We start from the raw sequence: 25,923 nt of genomic DNA on the forward strand, positions 1-25,923 counted from the left end.
ATAGTCCTATCCACTGAACTTAATACAAAACCTTGGTCTAACTGGTTAGGATCTATAAGGGGTAGCTTCGGCTAGTTCCACTTAGCCAAATGCACCAGGTCGAAGTCATATCTTCCTAGACATGCATAGACTAAGCTTCCCTAAAGTACTTGTGACGCCCCGCCCCTCCTAGCTCAAGGGGGGGGGGAGTCACTTTACTTACTTACTTACTTACTTGCATGCTAGTATTTTTTTTTTATTTAAAACAACGGAAGTCTTGTCTATAAGATTTTCTTTAAAAAAACTTTTCTTTTCCAAGTCACCATTACTAACTACCTAGCATATAAGGTCACATAGCATGCTTAACATGATTTTAAGTCGTAATACCAATAAGCATAATTAAATGCCATGGAGTCATGAAAACAATAACATAAGCTAGACATAATTCTTATTAAACAAAAACAGGTCTTTTTCTTTTAGCCGAGCCACTACCACACACATCCTTCTTGCCCATCCTGCAGCTCCCTTAGTTTGTCCAGCCTTTTCTCTTATCTGTGGTACAAGGAAAGTAAGCTATAAGCACATGGCTTAGTAAGATCCTTTCCTACTCACAAAAACCGTATAGCATAACATAATCATCAAGGCATAAAGCATGGAGACAAACTCATCATATCATGTATAGAAGCATCATATCGTAACTTTCATAAAATACAGAACATCATGTCATATCATGTCATATTCATAAAGAGCATCAAATTAAATCATGTCATAAAGTACATCATGGCATATCGTAACATAATCGTAAGGTATCATGGCATATCATAACATAATCATAATGCATAACATGATCATAAGTATCATGGCGTATCGTGGCAAAATCATAAAGTATATGCAAGATGACTTTCAAAACATGTATCATGAAAATATATGCATCATGTCTTTTGAAAACTTATTATATACATACTTAAACATAATCTCAACATAAGGAGGGGCCCCGGCTTGTACCACATACATAAATGCGCGCATCCTATGTAGGTCCAAGGTAGCAAGTCTTGAACCCTACAAGGCATACATACTAGGCCCGTTTCTTAGTCCATCGACCTAGGGGCACTTAGGAGCCCATCCCTAATGAGGCCCGTTTCTTAGTCCATCGACCCCGAGGCGCTTATGGAGCCCACCCTTGGTACAAGCCATATAAAGTAAAGTAGCATGTCATACATATCATGGTTCTTATCATTTCATGCATATCATTTTTTTTCTTGACATATCATAAACATGCATAATTTGGGCACACAGCTCACCATAGTAGCATGCATAAATTTGGGCACACAGCACATCATAAATACATGTATAATTTGGGCACACAGCTCATCATAATAGCATGCATAATTTGAGCACACAGCACATCATAAATACATGCATAGTTTGGGCATACAGCTCATCATAATGGCATACATAATTTGGCACACAGCATATCATAAGGGTTATCAACATGCGTAGATCATGAGCATACGTAAGTAAACATAGAAGCATAGCAAGTTTTTATCATATCATGAAGCATTGCATGTGAGACACATGAAGATCATAATTAGGTCTCTAATCCTAATTTTCATATAGTGGCCGAAACATATGATTGTGAATTAGGTTAACAATCAACATACAAGCATGTGAGCCCTAAACCAATATCATATCATATATCATAAGGAACATCATGAGCATGTTTAGTTTAGGTTCTAGATTTCCTAAGCTTAGAAACTTGTCATGGCCGAATCCTATAAAGCATTACATTGGATTAAAAGCAACATACAAGCATGTGAACACTAAACCAATATCATATCATTTATCATGAGGAACATCATAAGCATGTTTAGTTTGGGTTCTAGGTTTCCTAAGCTTGTAAACTTGTTATGGCCGAATATCATCAAGCATCACATTGGGTTAAAAATCAACTTACAAGCATGTGAACCCTAAACCAATATCATATTATATATCATGAGGAACATTATAAGCATGTTTAGTTTAGGTTCTAGGTTTCCTAAGCTTATAAATTTGTCATGGCCGAATACCCTCAAGCATCATATTTGGTTAAAAATTAACATACAAGCATGTGAACTCTACACCAATATCATACCATATATCATAAGGAACATCATAAGCAAGTTTAGTTTAGGTTCTAGGTTTCCTAAGCTTATAAATTTGTCATGGCCGAATACCCTCAAGCATCATATTTGGTTAAAAATCAACATACAAGCATGTAAACTCTACACCAATATCATACCATATAACTTACTATGGCCGAAACTTGTAAATCATGTAACTAGGTTTCATGTGGCATAAAAGCATGGAAACCCTAAACAAATTTCATAGTATTTATTACCAAGAACATCATGAGCATAGTTAGGTTGGGTTCTTAGTTTCCTAGGCCTTTAAACTAGTTGTGGCCGAAAGTTCATAAGCATGAATAAAGTTCTAATCAACCTACAAGAATGAGCATGTCATGTTAACTTCATATCTTGTCTTAAGAAAAATCATGGCATGCTTAGTTTAGGTTTAAAGTTCTCCTAGGCCCTAAAACCTACCATGGCCGAATGTTCATGAGCATGAAATAAAGTTAAATCAACATACAAGCATGAGCATATCATATTAACTTCCTATCTTGTCTTAAGAAGAATCATGGCATGCTTAGATTAGGTTTAAGTTTCTCCTAGGCCCTTAATCTTATCATGGCCGAAAGTTGAAAGGGAGGCATCCTAATTCCAAGCAACATACAAGTATGAGAAATGTTACAATTCTCTTATCATAGGGTACATATCATAAAAACAAAGGGAGCGTGTTTAGTTTGGGTCCTAAGCTCACCTAGTCCTTTTATTCATACTTGGCCGAGAGTCTAAGAACATGGATCTAAGTTCTAACCAAACATTCCAGTATAGAAACATTAGATTAACCTCCTACCATAAGATACATGTTACAAGAAACATATTGAGCACATCTAGTTAGGTCTCTTAAAATTTCCTAGGTCTTTCTTTTTCTTTTTGTCTTGGCCGAAAGTTCCATGAAGTAAACCTAGGTTTTTAAGTAATCTAACCTCATGAAAGAACACATGACCTATTGTATCACATGTGAGGGAAACTTACATAATTTTCGCTTGTTGTTCCTTAAGAAAATGATACCCTTATGAGGAGGAAGAAGAACTTCTCTTTTTAGTTTTCCCTTTTTGTTTTTCTTCTTCTTGTAAGAGGTAAACCTTGAGACTCCTTCTTGGAGATAAGGTTTTCTTAGAGAGGAAACCTTAACTTGACTTTTGAGAATGAGGGAGAAAAGCTCTAAGTTTCGGTGGAGAAGGAAAAGGGAGGAGGAAGAAGGAGGAAGAAGGAGGAAGAAGAAAAATTAGAAATTCTCTTTCCCTTTTCTCCTCTAAATTCTATTTATTCATCATGGAATGAATCATGTCCTTATTCATTCCCCTTACTCCTCTATTTCTTCCCTCTTTAATTCCCACGAAAATTGGAAGGGAGTAGGGTGAGAAGGCAATTTGCCTTTTTCTTGCTCCCTCTCTTAACCAAGAGGAAGAGAAGGTAAGCAACTTGGTTTTCTCTTGCTCTTTTACTTAGTTCTTTCTTCTCACCTTTAACTACACTTTTCATTCCTTTCTATCCATCTATTATTCCTTATTCTAGTGGTTATCATACACCAATTTAACTCTATGATTTGTAGGAGGTTCAAGGTTCAAACCTTCACCTCTCTTTCTTTTTATTTCTATTATTTCTTTTGCTTCCTCTTATCTTTATGCTCTAATGAAAAATACTACCCATAACTTATAATTCCGTGGGTGTTACAGTACTATCATCTAAAACTTCACTAGTACCATAGGTCAAGTTAAACTTTGTCCCTTTTTAACTAGTCCTAATTACCCTGTTGGGTATATTTGTTTGGGTTACCCTTTCGGGTAGGTTAGTTTTGGAGGTGCCAGCTATTCTAGAGCCTCCCCCTGAATTATTGACTTTTTATTTTAAGATTTTTGTATAATTATAGTTGGTTTTAGATAAGTTTTAATGTTTAATTTGTAATTTAAATTTAAGTTTTTAATTTTGAATTAATTAAATTGGTTAAATTATCTTTCTTTAAAAGAGTATATTTAATATTTTAATTTTCTTTCAATTTCAATTTTATTAGGTTAATTGAATTATCTTTCTTTAATAGCTTATTTTTAAAGTTTAAGTTTTTATTAATTTTTAAATTTAAATTAATTAAATTGTTTGAATTATATTTCTTTAAAGGTTTGTCTTTAACATTTAATTTTAAGTTTGTTAGATTTTATTTTGATTTTATCAAAGTGTTTGATTTTATCCTTATTTTTTCTTTGCCTTTTATATTGAAATGATTAATTGAATTTATTAGATAAGTCTTATCTTTAAAATTTAATTTTTTGTTAATTAAATTATCTTGGATTTGGATAGGATTTTCTAGATTGATATTGTCTAGATTGTTAAACAATTTATTAATTTTATCTAGATCAATATTGACCTTATTATCATTATCATTTGAATTTTCAGATTTATTTAGGTTTAAATTTGAATTTTTAAGGTTATTAATTATTTTCAGATTTTTTGAATTTTCTAAATTAATTAGATTTGTTTTATCAGAAAATATCCTAGGGGTATTTTTGCAAGTATTGTCAGCTAAACTATTTTCACATATATTTTCAAAAATATCCAAATTAACATGCATATTCTTTAAACTACTTAGCAGGGGTATTTTGGTAAATATTACTAACCTTGAACGCAATCCCTAGTTCAGTAGGCTTTTATGTTGGATCTGACTCAAGTTTGGACTCGATTTTTACTTGATCCTCGAGCTCCATTGGCTCTTCATGAAATTTGATCAACTAGGTCCAAAGCTCATATACGTTCTTGTATTTTTCTAGTCTGCATAAAATATTATTAGGTAAAACACCATAAATAATTTTACTTACATTTTTATTCAGTTTCGAGTTCTGTGAAGGTTTTCTCAATATTAGCACATTATCGAAATCTAGACTTCCTAAGAAGCATTCCATTAATCGCTTCTAGTAGTTGAAATCTTGATCGTATGGTGGTCGTTCGTGGGGGTTTTGTCCTTCTTGAAGAGACATTGGTCTTGCACACAAGGAAACAGAGACAAAATCTCAAGACTTGGTCTTGGATTAGCAGTGCAGGAGAAAGAATATAGTATTGCACTAATTTCGAAAAAAATAATAAAATATTAATAAAATATTTAAAAAGAATTATTTCAAAATTTTGAAAATGTAATATTTTGTCAATACTAAGCAATGGTGAAGAGATGACGATGTATTTTTCAAAAATAGTTTTGGAGGGAAAAACGAAATGCGTTTATTTTAAAGACAAACAATATCTATTTTTCTTTTAAAAAGAACCCCCCTTACTCGATTGGCGGTTGCACCAATTCAGAGTGATACCCGCTCTGATACCACTTGTTGGATCGTGAATTTTGATAGACGGGGGAGGGGGGTGAATATCGATTTAAAAACTTTCGTTGAAAAGAGTTAAGCGCAGCGAAAAATATAAGTGAAAAGAAACAAGGCTAACACAAATTCTTTTTACTTGGTTCGGAGCCTGTGTCGACTCCTACTCCAAGGCGCACACTCGTCGAGTGCTTTCGTTGAGCAATTCACTAGCAATTCGAATAATTATTTTACAATTGAAAGTACAGTTGCTAATGAAAAATAAGAAAGTACCGACAAGGAAGAAATCAAAAGAAAAGAGAGCGTTGTCGGAGTTTCGCAGCGTCGCAGGAGCACAAGTGAGAAGATCATTTGTTCTGAGTTGTATATTGAAGCTCCACCCTTGACCCTTCTTTTATAGGATGCTCGGGGCGCCCACAGCCCTTCGGGGCGCCCTGGTGTGACGTAGCCGACCCAACCAGCGAGCTCCACGTGTCGACGCCGCGATGGGGATAAAACTAGCCTCCGGGCGCCCAAACCACCTTTCTCCAGAAACTCCTTCTCCTGCAAGAAAAGGTTAGTCCGAGGCAATATATATCATGTAAAACAAAGTGTTAGCACAGTTTATAATTTGACAAAAAGAGTATTAATTAGATTCCGTCTCTCCGAGACTGGAATCTAGTCAAGATCTTGATTAGAGTTCCGAAATGGTTCTAAGTCGGATCGGCGCCTAAGTTCCCTTCCCGGGAATGCGTCCTCACAGTCACTCCCCTCCAGTGACTTACCTTTACTTACCTGCTAGACGTCCGGTCAGCCCTTCGACCCGTCTGGACTTCGTGCCAGCTATCCGGTCAGCCCGTCAACCTAGCTGAACTTCGTGCCAAACGTCCGGTCAGTCCATCGACCCGTTTGGACTTTGTGCCAGCTATCCGGTCAGCCCGTTGACCTAGCTAGGCTTCGTGCCAGACATCCGGTCAGCCCATCGACCTGTCTGGACTTCGCCTGCACACTCGATCAGAGTGTTAGACAACGACAAACTTAACTTAACCTAATTTGTCATTCATCAAAACCTGAGTTAGACCGTTAGTGCTAACCGCTGCAACACTTATCTCCACTTACCTTTTGCTAACTTACTTAACCTTGATCTCTTGACCCATCAGGTCTTCCTGGTAGATGCCCCACTTAGATTCCAGCAGTTGTTAGATCCTGCATATCCAATTGGACTTTCTACCAGATATCAACCTATCTGATCTTCTTATGCTAGTTATCATGTCCTCCAGACCTAATTGGACAGCCTGGTGTCATGTCCCATTAGGTCTATCAGTTATGCATACTTGGTAAATAGATTAGAAAATATAATATTTAACTTTAATTATTTATCATATATCAAAATCTGAGTTTAATTACTAGTGTTAACTGCACCAATAATCTTCTCCTTTTTGATGTAATAAGAACTTGGGTTAAAGTTAAAAAAAATATACAAAAAATAACAACATGAAATGAGAAAATAATTGATATTATGTTTATTTTCTTAACATTATTATTTTTATTTTGGTTGGGTTATCATTTAAAATCTTTTTCTATCTTAAACTCTTTACCCTCCCCTTTGGTATTCATCAAAACATGTAACTAGACTAAGCAAATCCATAATCAAGTTACAATAATTTCCTTACAAAAATTTCAAAAATTTGTTAAGTAGGAAATAATATCTAAAATTTATCAAAGACTTTTAAAAGTAAAGAATAAGTAAATTAGGAACCAAAGTTTTTTAAAAAAAAATCAAAATAATGTTTTGAAATTGTAAGATTTAATCAAAAATACTGTCAAGTAATTTTTCACAGAATCCTCAAGGGGTAATTTTAGTCTTTTTAAAGAATTAATTTTTAAAATCCTCCCCTTTACTTGACATTTACAAAATTTTACTTTGAAATTAATCATTTAGGAATTCGTCCTTAGATAAATGTCTAACCTTTAGTTACTACCTAACTATCAGAAGATAGTAGTATTCACTTGGTTAGTCAAGTTAAGTAATATCTCTAACTAGTCATTTACTAAGAAGGATTACTTTAACTTGATCAATGTATTGTAATATTTTTCGTTCAGACTTATATTAATGCACTGATATAAACATCTGAAGTCCAGACAAGACTCTATGCATCTCACACCATTCTAAGTGTTTGAATACACAAGTAAGGTAGTCCTAATGTGCTTGTCAGATTTTGGCCACATAAAACTATAGGTGCATGCTAAAAGTTTAAGTTTGAAAACATAACTTAATTAAAAATAAGTTTTGTAAAACATAAGATTTTAGAACAAGTCCTAGTCTGTAGTACACATTCCTAATTATCTTCATAAATTATTAAATTCAAATTTTGGAAGTGGTTTAGTAAACATGTCAGCTAAATTTGACTTGTACTCAACATGATTAAGCTCAATGTCTCTTTTGGCTACATGGTCCCTAACAAAAAGGTATTTAATTTCAATATGTTTGGTTCTTAAATGATGCACTAAATTTTTGGTTAAGCTAATTGAGCTAATGTTATCATTAAAGATCTTTTCCATTATCATATTCTAAGTTAAAATCTTTTAAAGTATGCATCATACATAATAATTATGCTATATAATCACCCATTGATATATATTCTACTTCAGTAGTAGATAAAGTAACACAGTATTATTTTCTACTAAACCAACTGACAAATGATGGTCTAAGTTGTTGACATCCACCACTTATATTTTTTTCTATCTAATTTACAGTTGACATTATCTAAGTTAAAAAATCCTAGAAGTTTAAAATTTATTGTTCTAGGGCACTACATTCCTACATTAGATGTACATTTTAGATATCTAAAGCTCCATTTAACATTAGTTAAGTGAGATTTCTTAGCACGGGTTTGGTATCTAGCATACATACTAACTATAAATAGAATATCAGGTCGGCTTGTAGTTAGGTAACAAACTACCTATGAAATTTCTATAATAATTTAGATCTACTAGTTTTCCATTTGGATTACTATCTAAAGTTATATTGGTTGTCATTGGTGTTTTTTATTTCCTTAGTATTTTCCATTCTGAAATTTTAAACAACTTTTTTGTGTATTTTTATTGATAAATATAATTTCCTTCATTTGTTTGTTTAATTTGTAAACATAAGAAAAATGTTAATTTACCTACTAGACTCATTTCAAATTCTTACTCTATTAAAGTTATAAATTCTTGCAAAAAATTCTGAGTTTATTGAATCAAAAATTATATCATCTACATATATTTAGGCTATAAAAATATTTTACTTAAGGGTTTTTACAAAAGGGTTGAGTCAACTCGACCTTGGTTGAATTTTTTAGAAATTAGATAAGTAGATAATCTTTCATACCAAATCCTAGGTGCTTATTTTAGACCATATAATGCTTTCTTTTGTTTAAACAAATGGTCAGGATGATCTAAATTTTTAAATCTAGGTGGTTGACCTACATAGACCTCTTCCTTGATTAGTATGTTCAAGAAGGAAGATTTAACATCTATTTGGTAAAGTTTGAATCTTTTATGGACTGCATAACTCAATAACATTATAATGAATTCAAGTCTAGCTACTGGGCATATGTTTCCTCATAGTCAAGTCCCTCTACTTGATTGAACTCTTTAGCTATTAATCTAGATTTATTTCTAACAGTTTCTCCTTTTTATTTAGTTTATTTATAAAACCCCATGTTGTTTCTATGAATTTTTTATCTTTAGGCAAAGTACTAAGTCTGAGACATCATTTTTTCAAATTGAGTCAATTCTTCTTGCATGATTATAATTCAATCTAGGTCAAGTAAAGATTCTTATACTGTTTTGGGTTTAATTTTAGAAATTAATACAATTTGACTTAGGTTTCTAAAGGCTGATCTACTTTGAACCCTTAGGTATGAGTCACCTAGCATTTGACCAACTAGATGGTTTGAACTAACTCTTGTTGTTTTTTAATCAGTTTGTTCTTGTGGTTGTTTTTTCTCATCTTCTTGATCTTCTATTTAGTTTAGATTTTCACTAACTCCCTCTTGATCAGTGTTATCCCTAACAAAATAAATTGGTTGATGTTGAGTTTGATTTAGGTTAGGTTCTCTAGAGTTAGCCTTTTCATCAAATTTTGCATTTATTGGTTTTTGAATTCTTAGTGTGCTTTTATTGTAAACTCTATAACATCTACTATTTAGGGAGTATCCTACAAAAATTTTATTTTTCACTTTTGAGGTAAATTTTTCTAAGACAACCCTTAAATTTTTCTAAGTGTTCTCTTATATTTAATATATAAATTGAACATCCAAATACTTTTAAATATTCAATATTAAGTATTTTATTATAATAAATTTTAAACAAGGTTTTATTATGTTTTTTATTTATTATTGTTCTATTTTATACGTAGCAAACTATACTAATAGCTTCTATCCAAAATTATTTGGGTAGTTGATATTCATTAAACATTGTCCTAGTGGCTTCGTGTAGGATTCCATTTTTCTTTCTACTATTCCATTTTGTTGAGGTGTTCTAGAACATAATAATTCGTGATGATAACCATTCTCTATGAAAAATTTGTTGAACATATGATTCTTAAATTCACCACCATTATTACTCATAAGTCATTTCATTTTTAAGTCTTTTTCATTTTCTACTTGTTTAAAAAAATTACTAAAAATTTCAAATATTTCGTCTTTATTTTTTAAAAATTTTATCCAGGTAAAGTTTGAATAATTATCAATTATTGCTAAATAGTATAAGCTTTCATTTATTGATTTAATTCCATGTGAGATAAATAAGTCTAAGTGTAATAATTCAAATATTGAATTGATTTAAGCTTGATTAGTTGGTTTGTAAGTTGACTTAGTTTATTTTCCTTATTGGCAAACACTATAAATTATTGATTCTAAGTTAAGTAATTTTGGTAATCTTCAAATTAGACCATTTAATTTAGTTATGTTTCTAAAGTGAGTGTGGGATAGTCTTTTATGTCATAGCCAGGTTTTCTCTTTTTGTGTCAAGTGACACTTGAATAAGGAGCTAGCTAGGTTAATTGCATAGATACTATTTTGCTTAAATCCTTTAGTCTTATGTTAGGGTTGTCTGTGTGTTTAGTTAAGTATTCAGATGATAGAAACTTAATCTTATAGTAAGAATCACACAATTGACTGATAGTACATAAATTAAACTTAAAATTTTAAACAAATAATACTTTACGAATAATAAAATCAAATTCAAGTTCAATATTACCTATTCCAATTACTTTAAATTCGTCGTTGTTTTCAAAGGTAACTAATTTGGTGAATTTGATGTGATCTCCAATCATATATCTGGATAACCACTATCTAATATCCACTTAGATTTCTATAAAAGGTAGGAGTTGTTATTAATTAACTTTGAAAACATTGATTAAGTCTAATATCCACTATCTAATATCCACTTAGAAGTGACTCACCCCTTTGCAGAAATTATAATAGTTTGAAGTAGCGAAAGTCTGTGAAGTAAGTTACTTATTTTTTTCAATCTGCTAAATGATCTCTAGCAATTTTAATTTCTCGCCCCTTTGATCCCGTTATCCCTTGGTATCAGAGCGAGATTTTATTTATGGTGCTAACTTAAACTACTAGGCTAACGTATTCTTGGAAGAGCAATTTAGAGTAATTTTACCTTCCTGTTAAGTCAATCCCTACTTTATCTTCCAATTAGAAGAAGTTGTTGGTATTATCAAACCAGTGAGAAGCAAAAGAACAAGTCCTTAACTTGGTAAAAGGCAGGAGGCCGTATAAATCCAAGGGAACACTTGTGTGAGCTTACATAGAGGGGAACTGCCCTACTCCTTCTAATTGTATGTCGAAAGTTTGGGAAAAGTCAATACAAGAGTGGACTCAAATGGGTCATCTGCACACTTTCATCATTATTCAAAAAATGAAAATTTCTACCCGAGACAATGGTCCAGTAACAAAATACCTTCTTAATTTCTTAGGCATCTAAGAATTGAATCTCATCTTCAGTTAATTAATATATAAATTTCTCTTAATAAATAATTGACCTAAGAATGTTAAACTGATAGACCACCTACTGTGAGCACTTTTAAATTTATCTTAATAGACAATAGGAAACTTATATGAGATCTAGTCGGTCACCCTAAGATAATCGACATAAGATGGATACCTAGTGCTAAATAAAAATTTCTTACAAAATATTTTTCATCAAAATAAACATTTTAAAATACAAAGAAACCCAACAAATTTACCTAACCCGAAGGCACGGTGCGATGGTAAAGCGGCGAAACTCTTTCAAAACTAGATACCTGATTATAAAAAAAAACAACAAAAAAAAATTTAACTGTGGTTAAATGACGATAATGGTCCAAGTCAAAATGAACTTGTATACGATAAACTAATTTACTAATCAACTTACACGTTTAATTAATTTTGATATTTGTAAACTTTTAGGTACAATAGTTGTCTAAAAAAATTCACATTTGAGCCTATAAAATTCGTTGTCTAAAATAATTAATTTTAATAAAAAATGTAACTATAAATTAATCTGTAAATTAACTCAAGCCTGGTACAAAATGAGTTGGATCATTTTTTAAAAATAAATAAACTTTAAGACGTCATTCCCATTTAAGAAGGGTAAAAAGGGTTTGAATCTGAACAATAGCGTGGTTGGGCGGCGGACTACATTTTTTAGCCAAGAAGCAAGATATAGACGTAGTCAATTGTTGCCGAAGCTATCAATTCAGATTATGGCTTCTTGTGAATGGGTGGCTACATACCAATTCACATAATGACTCCTTACAAATGGCCAACTATTTGTAAACAGAAAGATGAATCTCGAGACCATATCCACTTCGAATGTATCATAAGTAAGATTCTTTGGGCCAAAGTCAGATACTAACTACACATCAGGCAAGAGTTAGACACGTTCAAGTAGATATTGGAGGTTTTCCATCAATGATTCCGAGACGATTGCATATTGACCAAAGCTCGGTATTTAAACCTCTCTGGTATGATTTACTTACTTTAACAAGTACGATGTCTAAGAGTGATTTCCCTAACATAGAGGATATTTTGAAAGATACATACATCTATTTTCTATTTTTTAGGTGGGTAAGATGTACACCTTTCTATAATTTATAATACAATTTGCCTTCAAAATAAAATAAATAAATAAAAAGGGTCTAATTAAATATTTAATAGAATTCTACATTTTATATCTATACAACAATAATAATCAAACTTTTATCCTATTAAATATGGCCGAGTCAATCCCTATTATATAATCTATATTTAAATAATTATTATTTAATTTTATCATTGTTAACCTGCTTTCTTTTATCTCCTGGTTTCTTGATTAATATATATTTTTATCACCATCTCCTAAGAACATATCTATATTATTTTAAATACATTTCTCATAGTTTTTCTTCCATCAATATCCTATATAAATAGATATTTTATTCAGGATAATAACCTTAAAAAACATTTTATCGATTCATCTAGGTACATAAATATGAGAAAAGAGATGAACAAGGTCTAGTTCGATAACTGTTACCCCTTCCTTCAATGCTGTTACCTCTTCAATGCATGCACCATTCTAATTTAGTAAATACTGAGCTCCATGCCGGGTAGGTGCAAGCTAGTTAACAATGAAACCCTCTTTCCATTTCAAACAGAAATGATTCGCAGATGCTGGAAAGCTGAAGCGTAAGCACCAAATAGTGAAATAAGGCTTAATGTTGCCACCGATTTGAGAAGCCGTCGTCAGTATACGGTTCCAGAAATCCAATGAACTGCAACCCGAGAACAAAAAAAAAAAGAGGAAGATAATGTAGAGACTTAAGATGCAGATGCATTGCCGAAAAATAATCATGACACAAATCATACAACTATCGCCATACGTGTAACATTACAAATAAGTAGATTTTCCATTGTACGTTCATGAAAAAGGGATTGGTACAATTGTATAGAAAATTACAATAAGTAAAACAGTAAAACAAGGTTTAATTATATAATAAGTGTTAATTCTAATCGCATGAAATATAAAATAAAATTTCCGTAATACATCTTGATCTTCACTTTTCATACAAAAACAAAAAACTCATAGTAATACTCGGAGAAGAATATCAAAGAAAATATCGAAGAATAACTTACTTTCGAAAGAATGATCACGAATGAATCGAAAAGCTCTTCAAAATTCCACGAGCTAAATCCTTTTGTAATGGATGTTCTCCTCTTATAATCGTATAGAGACCTTTCACATATGAGACGAACCCTTTCTCTTTTGACATTGCACAAACCTCGCACACAGCAAGCCCCCCCTTGTCTTCTTTGACTTGGATGCATATATATTAGAGGAAGATGACTCTTTCTCTTCCTCTATTAATGAAGAAATTGAATGGGCTAAAAGATGAAGGGAAAGAGGTGTCCTTTCATCTTCTCAACTCTAACATCTTCCACTCGTCCAAGTCAGTTCATAAAAGTCATCTAGTTACAAAGACCATGTAAGTCACATAAACTATATTGTAATCAAGTCATAAAAATCAGAGCAAAATACTAGTTAATCACAAAGGTCAAATAAGAATATCCAATCTATACTTAGGGAAAATGGTTCATGCGACAGCAAGCACACCGAGCAATTATTCCTAAGAAGATTGTTATATCTTACATAGCTGCTCTATAAAACGAATCAGAGACATTCGCATAATGGCACATAGCCTTTCTCCTGTTGGTACATATCTGTTATCCAGAAAACATCCAATCTCCCAATAGCACAACTATTATCTTCGAAATATCCATGTCTTGCTATTTACCCAGATTAGATAATATTCATTTATATCAAAAGCATGTTTCATATTTAATATTCACAAATCATTTCTATACATAATAGAAATGAGTCGACCAATGAATTGCATCAAAAGATACAAATCTATTTAATCTTCCTTTTTAACTAGAATCTATTCATTCTAATCAGTAGTTTTCCTAATTATGCTCCATAGACCGAATCATCCATAGCCAATAAGAAACATGCTAAAGTAGTAGAATTATAACTTCAAGTAGACAACTAAATAGTTAATTAAAGTAAAATTGAAATTAATTTATAATCTTAAAGGTCTCATATAGTAGGTAAGCAGGGATCCATTCTCCTACTACCCTTCTTGTCACCATAGCATATGTAGTATGAATCACATGCGACGATATTATTTTCTTTACTAAAAAGAGCACATATTTTTTTTTAATTTTAACATCGTACATATTTCGATCAAGGCATACCTAATATCTAATCTTGAATTCAACATATGAAGTCTCCTCAGGACGATCTAGTGGCTAGCACATGAGGTGTTGCCACCATGAGGTCTGAGGTTCAAATCTCGACAAAGACGAGGTAAATGTCTCCCTTATGTGTTAGTTACTATTTCGAAGGCTAGGAGCCGCCCATGATTTCCTCCTCCGTGTTGGCTCTGCGACGGGTTGGTGGGGACGCTAAGGGTGAGTGTATTCGCCTTTTGCCACCTTATTCAACATATGAATTTCAATCTGGCCTTAAGCAGATTCAGTAAATAATTGATACATTTACTCCGATCATTATATAAATAATCTCATCTTGACACAATTATCAAGACGACCTTAACTTATAGGTATGTCTCTATTTACAGCTATATAAGTTGTCCCATAAGTAACGGTCTTACCTCTATTTATACTTAATAAATAGAGGTAATTGTCCATGTGAGTGGACCAATCTTAGCCTATCCACATACTCATCGAGACTTTAATCCAAAATGTAGCAATATATACACTGAATAGATCATGATATTTTACGTGTTACATTTTACGAAGTCACAAAGACTTCCCATATCCTTGAAGTGACTCTTTAGTCAATAGCTTAGTAAAAGGATCTGTAAGCATAGTACATGTAGGGATATACTCAAGAATTATCATTTTTTTCCACAATATCCCTTATAAAATTATGCTTAATTCTATATGTTTGTCTTTACTGTGATATTTGGGATCCTCAACTTGACTGTCATAGTACACTATAACAGGACTCTTACTATCCTCAACAATCTTCAAATGCTTCAAGAACCTTTTCAACCAGATTATTGCACAACTAATATGCAAGTCACACAGCTTCCATTGTCGACAAGGCTACTCAAGCCTAGCCATATAACTTGTATTGTCGACAAGACTACACAAGTCGAGCCACACAGATTCCATTATTGACAAGACTACATAAGTCTGCTTCTTGCTATTCCATGAGATGACGCCATCATTTAGCAAGAAGGTATAGTCAGATGTAGATTTTCTGTCATCAAGGTCTCCTGCCCAATCTGCATCTGTATAGCCCTTCAAGCTTATCATAGATCCTTGGAAACGGATATAATAATCTGTTGTCCTTTTTAAGGTATTTTAATATCCTCTTCACCCCTTTATAGTGTCTCGATCCTAGGTTTAACTGGAAACGACTAAGTCAATAACATAACTTATAACAGGATAAGTACACAACATAGTGCACATCAAACTACCAATAGCACTGACATATAATTTTTTTCGACTATTTCTTCAAGAGCCTTGGGATACAATGTTACAATTTGACATATTAAAGTATTATAGCATCTTAGTGATATAAACCTCTTAAGACCAATCCAAAAGCCTTTTTAATCAATCTTTCATGATCTTCACTTTTAAGATGTACTCAGCTTCCCTTCATTTGGGTATATCCTTTTGCAACTAGTCGAACTTTGTATCGATTAATCGATCCATCTGCTTTCCTCTTGATTTTGAAAATAAACTTATTCCCAATAGCCCTTCGGCCCAGAAGGAGATGGACTAAATCTCAAACTTGAGTCTTTCTCATTAACTTCATTTCTTCATTCATTACAACTTACTTTTTTTTCTCTAACTGAGCATCTTAATGCTTCCTCAACCGTTCGAGGTTCATTGCATCAACTGAGAGTGTTATTAATGTTTTATTCTCAATATCCGACCATTTCCAAGATTTAATCTTACGAACACTTCTTCCTAAGTTGGGTTGTGGAGAAATCAACTTATGATTTGGCAAATCACTCCCACTAGATTAACTAGACTCAGGTATCTCTTTTGACATCTCTCTTGTTGATAATATCTCATCCTCATGAAAAAAAGAACAATTTTATCAACATCACCTCTGGTTGAGAATTCTGTTTTGAGAAAAGTCGCATATCTCAAATCTATTTCAAAGATGGTTTCATCTAGTTGTTCACCTATAAAAACATAACCTTTAGAGATCTCATGATATCTAATAAATATACATTTCTTACCCTAAGTCCCAGTTTTCCATACTTGTGAGAACTATCATGAACATAAGCAGCTAAATCTCAGGGTCTCAGATTACTTAATCTGATTTTCTGCCAGTCCACCGTTTATATGGGCTAGATGGAATTGACTATAAAGGCAAATAATGATTAAAGCAATCTAATGCTTTTAATTTATGAGAAATCAAATACACATAACCAAAACGAGAGAAATCATCAATAAATATAATGAAATAGGAAGCTCTATGTCTAGCCTTCACATTAATGGAACCACAAATATCCAAATGAATTAATTGCAATGATAATTCAGCTCTTATAACCTTATCAAATGATTTCCTAGTTACTTTTCCAGCAAGACAATGCTCACATATAGACAAGTGAATCTTAGCCAGAGTGTCCAATAGACTCTCTCTAGTCAACCGATTCATACATTCTTGTCTTATATACCCTAATCTAGCATGACAAACCTCATTAGTTATGTTTGTATCACTAGTTAGAACAATGTTTGAAAAATAACCCTCAATAGTACAATTGACATCTGGTTCTACATCAAGAACCATAAAACTATTTGATAAAAAAATCATATCCAATTGATACTCAGTCAATCATAAGTTCAATACTCCGACTATAAAAATTAATACAATACCTAAATCAAGAAGACTTGTAACGGAAACAAGATTCCGTTGAATTTCAAGAGCATACAGAACATCATGTAAAAACAAAATACTACTACCACGGAGGTTGAGTTTGCAAGTGTCGAGTTCTTTGACTTCAACTCTTGCATTATTTCCTACATAGATTCATTTGTTGTCAGCTAGTGTCCATCGATACTCTACAAATGTAACTCACTCCCAAGTTACATGGTCGGTTGCTCCCGAATCTATAATCCACAAAGAATAAGAATCAACTAATAACACTGAACTAGCAACAAATGCTCAGGAAAATAAGACACACTTACATTATTTCAATCTAGTCTTCTTTCTTTTCTTCTTGATTGGGCCTTGTTCCACAACTGCAACTTATTTCTTCTTTCCCTTTCCCTACTTCAACCGTTTCTTTTTCTTGGATCCAGATGATCCAATAGAACCAATAGCCACATAAGTTAGTCCAAAAATCCTTGCGGATTCAACTCTCTCCGCCTCTAATTCTACATGGCGTGAGATGTCAATAAAAGTCTTTATACTCTCACTATGAATTAAGGTCTGTTTCATGGTCTCCTAAGAATCTGGAAGGGAACGAACAACTGCTAGAACTTGTTGTTCATCGGACAACTCATGACCAGCAGTTTTAAGCTCCCGAATCATGTTCAATATCTCCCTGAGGTGTTGAACCATTGAAAGATTCAGACGCTTCTTATAGCTATCAAACTTAATCGTCAACTGTCGAATCTTGCTCAGACTTACTCCACTGTATTTCTCCTTAAGGGTTACCCAGGCTGCATGAGCCGTAAGATACGACTCATATTCAAAAATTAGGTCGTCCACCATTGAACTAATCAATATTCCCTTAGCAATGGAGTTCTTCTTCCATGCCTTATAGGTATCAAGATCTCATCTATTCTGTGCAGTGAGACCATCTACAGATTCTTCCACAACCTGTTATAGCCTCAAAAATTTCTTTTCCCTCAAGAACATATTGTATCTTGAGTTGTCAGATTTTATAATTATCCTCATATAATTTCTCTCTGTTATTGAGTTTAACTATGATGTTCTTATTTGCCATGATCTAACATAAATAAACATATTATTTAGTATTCAATGTAACACATATGCATGCAATTTATTATTGACTTAATGTTAATTTGAGTTGATTTACAAAATCAATTGATAAATATATTTCCACTCATCATTTGTATGGTGCAATCAAATCAACATTAATCAATACTATTACAAATAAGTTAATCATCGAATGAACAAATCATTAAAGTAAACATGAACTAATCATTGAATTGAATATGAATTAATCATGATCAAGTTTGTTAACACATAACAAAACTTTTCATAAAATAACTATGTTCATACATAACGACAGAAATTATTACATGACTCAAAAACTAAATAAAAGAACTCTAATAAACTAGATAGATCAACACTACTCTCACTAGGACAAACACCAGTACAGCTGTCAACTCAATCCCCTTGAACCTGGACTCATTTGAGGCAAACTCCAGTAGCGCAACTTCAGAATTCTCTATTGGATCAACATTCGGATCCTCTTGTGAATCCTCCTCAAACTCTTCGGTGATCCTCTTGATCCACATGGTGAAGTAGCTCAATACACAACTGTGCATATGAGATTCGCCCCATACATAGTCTGCTTCCACCTTGGGATACTCCGACAATGAATGCATCAAAGCCCAGATCCTATAATTATCTAGGACCGGAAACTCTTCTCGTTCAAGTATCTAGAACAATCAATCAAGCCTTTCAATGTGTTCGTTGACTCCATAAACTGGGTTATATTCAATCTCCTAAATTTCGCCTTTCAGCTAGTTCCATCACACTTCGCGACGAGTCAAGGTGGTAATAGTCTGTGTTATCTGTAAATTAAATAAGTCAGTACAAAATCAACTTATTAGTACAAAACCGGCTTAATTCAATTTATACAGACATAGAACCAACATTATTAATCAAGAAAAATACATTTTCTCGATTTTCAAGAGTCTAGGTCAACTGACCCATTAGACCGGTCGATCAGGAAACCAGATCTTGAACTTTGTCCATTGTCCTCTTTAGAACTAATCTAATTGGACTGGGCTACCTTACCTTTATTCTATTAATCTAAACTCATTTAAGTCAAACTCAAACTTATTAATCAAACTCAGGTCTATTTGATCAAACCAATGTCTATTGGATTAAATCTGACCCATTAAAACAAATCTAATTAGTTTAGTTAAACCAACTAATGGTTTAAATCACAGATTGGGTTAGATTAGACCAAACTAATCTGGTCAAACTAGTTTGTTTAAATCAACTAATGATTTGAACCAGCTCTTGATCTGATCGAACCAAATTGATATGATTAAACCAACTAATGATTTAAACCAGAACTAGGTCTTATTGAGCCAAAACTGGTCTGGTTAAATAAACTAATGATTTAAACCAAGGTTAGGTCAAAAACCTAATCTGACGGTCTGATTTGGATAAAAAAATATATCTAGTTTAATTAATCATTAAATAATATATACCATATAATATTTTTCTTTTTTGTTTTCTTATGTTTTAATTTTATAAAGAAAATGTGCCTGCAGATAACTTTTGCCTTTTTTATGCAAAAAAAAAAACTTTAATTACTATGCAGGCACGAATAAACCATTCGTCTTCTTCGTCGCTCTCGCCGCACGCCTTCACGCCTCACAAACCGCGACAAACACAATCGTAGACAACAGTAGCCAACCGCCAGCATCCTAGGGTAGTTGTCTGCCCTTTCCGACGTCGAACGCCGATCGCCCTTGGCCCAATGTAGTCGTCGGCATATGCTTGCATAGAAACAACGAGAGGCGGCCCACAACCGCATTGGCAGCCACGAGTGCATCCTCGGGCAATCAAATGCCCTCGCCGATCCCAGAGACAACATCGCCAACGACTTTCCACCATGCGCAACCCAACTTCGATGGAAATCGCGACGCTGTCGCATTTTTTTCAACCGGACGCAACACTGTTCACAACAATATTTCTGTCCGCAAGCGACACTGTTGCTGACAGCATCCCTCTTTCAAGATGGACATAGGGTAAGTTTTATGAATTTTTAGAACTAATGCTCTGATACCATTGTTAATTCTAATAGCATGAAACATAAAATATAACTCACAGATTTTGATCTTTGCTTTTTGTACAAAATGAAAAACTCACAATGATACTCAGAGAAGATCGAAGAAGATATTGAAGAATAACTTATCGTCAGAAGAACGATCACGAATGAATCGAAAAGTTCTTCAAGATTCCACGAGTCAAATCCCTCTCTAATGGATGTTCTCCTTTTATAATCTTGTGTATGCGGATGAACCTTGCACAGAGACGTCTCACATATGGGGCGAACCTTTTCTCTTTTGACATTGCACAAACCTCGCACACAGCAAGCCCCCCTTGTCTTCTTTGGCTTGGACGCATATATATTAGAAGAAGATGACTCTTCCTCTTCCTCTATTAATGGAGGAATTGAATGGGCTAGAAGATGAAGGAGAAGATATGCCCTTTCATCTTCTTAACTCTAACAATAAGAGGTAGAAGAATAGCTAAAACTTTTGTTGTGTTAGGGCAATCAGTCTCTTTTCCTACTTACAGATTTTTAAGTCCACTGCTACTAAAAATCACCTCCGGTTTTAAAAACATATTATAGACCTCACAACGATTATTTGGTCTAATAAATGGACAATATTCAAAAAGGACAAGAGAAATACCTTTGAGCCATCATGAGACCAACGAGCACCAAAACCTTCAGGAACTCTTATCTCAAAAACACATCCATAAGGTTGAATTAAGTGGATGTTCATCCAACAGCAATCATTCAACAAACGGTGAAGCACTGCTAACGATAACTTGTTCTTATTGGAATCTAAAATAAAAAGGAATTAGAAAACCAGAAAGAAATTGAAAGAGAACGTGGGCATGCTAAACTTCAAAGGAGAAAGATGGTGCGCAAGCATAGAGATCCATACCGCTCCCATGGAAGACACCCCACCATCGATTATTGCTCCTATTAACATGCTTAGCCAATGCCTTTGCAGCATCAGTTAACAAACAACCAGTGACCTTCACCAAATGTTTCAAGATAGTAAATAATTGTACTTCTATTGCTCCATCATGTTGTGTAATTGAATGCGTAACAACAGAAAAAAAAAAACCATGCATGGCATTTTGAAGCAGATATCAACAATAGGAACATGCCAGAATTGTTACCTATCTCAAACATTAGTTGACACAGGATTTGGTATGGTTAAAATCTTCACATTCAACCAAGGATCGATAGATATAGGTAGTACAGTGAGTTTGAAACACATAGCAATTGTACCAGTTGTAGAATTAGTATGCCTGTACAGTGATAAAGTTTATTGTAATAATTTTTTGTTAAATAATTCTTAGTTCATGATATATTGTGGTGCAGTATGTATAGTTATCGGATTTAAAATTAGGAAGTTTCTAATTTTAAAAATTTTAAATAGGAAGTTTAAAATTTCCATGTATTAATAAATATGTAGGTATTTTGAAAGAAGACAAGATGAAATAATAATATAGAGTTACTTTAGTAGAATGAATCATTTTAGGAATTAGTTGTTTGCTGGATAAAGTAATCGATAGCCCTTTAAATGGGACCCCAATCTCTCTTAATATTTTTATAATAAAATTTTAAATTATTGTTTATTTCTCGACTTATGATTAAACCCGACAATGTCAATTCTAAGCTCGGATGAAAAAAAAATGAGAATTACGCGTTAGGTTGTCGGCCAATGTTGACTTTTAGGTAAATGTTCAATGAATAGATCTATCAAACTATTATGCTAATGCTAGGTTATTTCCCGGATAAAACTCATAACAAGATTTGACTCCTTGGATTGTAATCGCCGCCCATTAGCTACTGCCACCTAGAGCGTAAGACATTTGTCAATAGATAAGCCCATGATAGATGCAAGTGCTGAGTTTAACAAGCAATGAGTACTTCCTGAGTCGATGAGAACCAGCAAGGGGGGAGTGGTTAATTCGTCCTTGAATCCGCATGGTTTAAGGAGCGCGAGTGCCGTGATTGCATTGAGGGAAATTTCAACATTCTCGACGTGGCTCTGTTCATAATAATATTCTAATCCCTCAAGTCAAAAAAGACATTTGCAACGGTGACCGAGAATGATGGAAAATTAGGAGCTCCTGATTACATAAAATTAGGAAATAATATTTGAATATCAGGAAATAATCTTTGAGATAATAATCACATAAAATCATGAAAGAATCTTGGGAAATCAGGAAATAATTAATTTTAGTAATTTCCATTTCTTATGTTTCCTTTCTTTTATTTGTTCCTATTTCAGCACTTTGTATGTTATATTTATTGATGCAATGTCTAGTTAAAAATGAATAATAAAAAATTCCTCTTCTTCTAGTTTTTTTTCTTTAATCTTCCCGATTTTTTTCATAGTATCATAGCCCTAGGTTTCTTCTAGGGTTTGTTTTTTTTTCCATGACAAATCAACATCCATGAAAGACTGCCTTAACCAGCACCACGAGTAGAGATTAGTTGGTGTCCGGAGAAGAAATGACTGTCAACTCAAATTTAAACCCATTGGTATCTTTCAATGATTCGATTGAAGATTCTCTAATGCACTCCAAGTCAATATTCAACGTCTTAACGGGAAGAACTACACAGAATGATCATAGACTGTGTGCCTGGTTTTAGAAGGGAAAGGTAAACTTGGATATGTTATAGTAGAAGTGATAAAACCAACTGATAGAGACCTCAGATTTAAAGGTTGAAAATTTGAAAATTCACTCCTTATCGCATAGTTAGTCAATTCCATGGAACCCCCTATCAGAAAGTCATTTATATTCCTACCTATAGCCAAAGATGTGTGAGAGGCAACTAGAGACACTTATTCAAATTTGGAGAACTCTTCGCAAATTTTTAGCCTAAAATCAAGGCTATGGTAAACAAAGAAAGGGTTACGTGATGTGACTTCCTAATACAATGAATTGATGGCATTGTGGCAAAGAACTAGATCTATGCTATGATAATATTTGGAATTGTGTTGATGATAGTGTTTGTTTTATGAAATGGCAAGAGAATGATTGGGTGTTTATTTTCTTGGCAAGACTAAAAAAAGATTTAGATAAAGGGGTCGAATCTTAGGAAACACACCTCTACCAACAATCCGTGAAGTATTTTCAGAAGTCTGAAGAGAAGAAGCTCGACAAATGGTTATGCTTAACAAATCTACCTTGGTCTCTACTAATTCAAGTTTGGAAGGTTCTGCCGTTGTTACTAAAGGTTTTCAAGAGGAAGCAAAGAAAGATGACAAAAGTTTTAGAAAGCCATGGTGTGACCATTCTAAACTTCCGTGGCACACGCGGGAAACATGTTGGAAAATCCATGGGAAGCCCAAAAATCGGAAGAAGAGAACTAATGGTGAAGGTCGTGCGCTTCAGACTATTATCTTAGATCAAGACAGACAATCTATTCCTAGCGTACTTCCTTTCATCAAGGAACAAATAGACGAACCGTACAAACTCCTTGAGTCTCAAAAAAAGCACTCTTGTTCAATAGCTCAAATAGGTAATCGCATGACAACAACCTTCCTTAATGTCAATTCTAATCGTGCTTAGATCATTGACTCAGGTGCAACTGATCATATGACAAGAATGTCAAACCTTTTCTCTTCATATAGACCTTGTCCAAGTAACAAAAAAGTTAAAATTGTAGATGACTCTCTTTCAGCCATTGCTGGAAAGGTTCTATGTTGGTGCAGGAAGCACCAGATGATCGAACCTAAGTTTTGATCATGATAAAGGGTTCAAAGTTAAGGCTTCTTATTATTCTAATGAGTTAAACTAAGTGTGCAAGAAAATCCTAAGTGATCTTAGGCAAAGAGAAAGTCCTAGTTGAGGCTAAACAAAAGGTGGAAAGTCCTAGCAGCGGTTAAGCAGCGAAGTCCTGGTCTAGAGGATTGGGCAAAGTCTTAGTGGGTCAAGGACATTGGCGAAATAATAGGATCGAGGATGCTATATGAAAGTCTTGGGGGTCGCGGACACCAGGAAGAAAACTGGACGATCGGGGATCGGACGGACTTCTAGAGGAAAGTTCTGATGTCTCATACACTGAGCAAAAGTCCAAATAGTCTAGAGGATCAGTTTGGCAAAAGGTAAATTCTCCTAAGAAGAGTAGGTGAGGACGTGTTCCCCCTTATGGAAACAGTATCGGTTCGACCTAGGATTTTCGAGAAATCCGAAAATCAGAACCGGACAGTCCAGAGACTGTCAAAATACTATATTTTGCTTATTATTCTAACTCTGTATTGCAGGAAGACTAACATTTTACAACTTAAGGTTTTTCCTTGTTCGATCGATCAAACGTCCGGATCAGTCGACCGAACCCCAGAGATTAGCAGTGAAGTTTTGACCAAAGGATCGGTCGACCGAACCTCGGGTTCAATCGACCGAACAATGGATAAACAGTGGGTTGATCGGACCGGGTTGATCAGACTAGATAAGCCAGGGAGTATCAAAGGTTCGATCAACCGAACGACTGGATCAGTCGACCGAACGAAGACAAGCGGCAACATCTAGACGGGAAGCTGACTTGATTTAGAAGGATCAATCGACCGATCAGGGAGGATCGGTCGACCGATCAATGTCAAGTTAAACAATGATACCGAGATTAATGGATCAGATCAGGTTCAACTTAACTATAAAAAGAGGACTCGAATAGCAACTTAAACACATCAATTCTAGTGATCTCGCACGGCTCCAAAGATAAGTCTACGAAGCCGTAACGCTACTCCGATAACTAAAAGTTCACAACTCCAACTCTCTAGGTTGTCGGTTTAATTTTCATAATTCCATTATACTTGTCCTTGTCGTTGTAATTCTCCGGATTGATAGTGAATTGCCTAAAGTAAACACTCAACGAGTGTGGGCCTTGGAGTAAGAGTTGTCACAGGCTTCGAACCAAGTAAAACCAACACGTGTTAGCGCTTGTATTCGTTTGTCTTTATTTCCGCTGCATTTATCTCCGGGTGTTTTCCGAAAAACGTAAAAAAATCACGAGCGTTATTCACCCCCTATATTGTGCTTTCAATCTTATAATTGGTATTAAAACGAGGCCGCTCTAAATCAATGAAACCACCATTCGAGCAATTTTTTCATGGTACTATTTTTAAATTTTTCAGAGCCGATCGAAATCGATGCTATCTTCCCTTTCGATCAGATTTTTTTTTCTCTTCACAATCAAATTTCCTTCTCGAAGTTGGTGCAACATCACTCAAGTTCGTTAACTTTTTTTTATCACGCACTACTAATCCAAGACCAAGTCTTGGAGCATTCGTTCTTTTTTGTGTGCAAGAATTTCTTCTAATGGTCCACCAAGAAGGCTATAGCACTGTACGCCCACCTCTTTTCTCCGGTGCAGACTTCAGTTACTGGAAAGGCCAGATGGAGTACCACTTGAAGACGCAAGTTGAAATGTAGATAATCATCCAAATCAACTTTTCACTATCACTCGACGGAACTAG

The 25,923-nt window shown here is 34.0% G+C and overlaps 1 protein-coding gene across 4 annotated transcripts in view; it reads right to left on the reverse strand.

Moving 5' to 3' along the window:
* Positions 1 to 505: 505 nt before the first annotated feature.
* LOC122027823 overlaps positions 506 to 25,923 on the reverse strand; it is an 84,160-nt gene continuing 58,742 nt past the window's right edge. For 2 of the 4 annotated variants that reach the window (XM_042586832.1, XM_042586831.1), the window contains exons 9-11: positions 21,370 to 21,463; positions 21,112 to 21,266; positions 12,840 to 13,214 (exon numbers count right to left, since the gene is read on the reverse strand). In XM_042586832.1, coding sequence (XP_042442766.1) covers positions 13,155 to 13,214; positions 21,112 to 21,266; positions 21,370 to 21,463 — 309 coding nt within the window. In that variant the 3' untranslated portion in view covers positions 12,840 to 13,154. Of the gene's footprint in view, positions 532 to 11,669; positions 11,727 to 12,839; positions 13,215 to 13,570; positions 13,909 to 21,111; positions 21,267 to 21,369; positions 21,464 to 25,923 lie in introns of those variants that run through there. The other 2 variants (XR_006124533.1, XM_042586833.1) reach the window with 2 other exon arrangements.

The sequence above is a fragment of the Zingiber officinale genome, chromosome 10A (assembly GCF_018446385.1).
Source record: "Zingiber officinale cultivar Zhangliang chromosome 10A, Zo_v1.1, whole genome shotgun sequence".
NCBI lineage: Eukaryota > Viridiplantae > Streptophyta > Magnoliopsida > Zingiberales > Zingiberaceae > Zingiber > Zingiber officinale.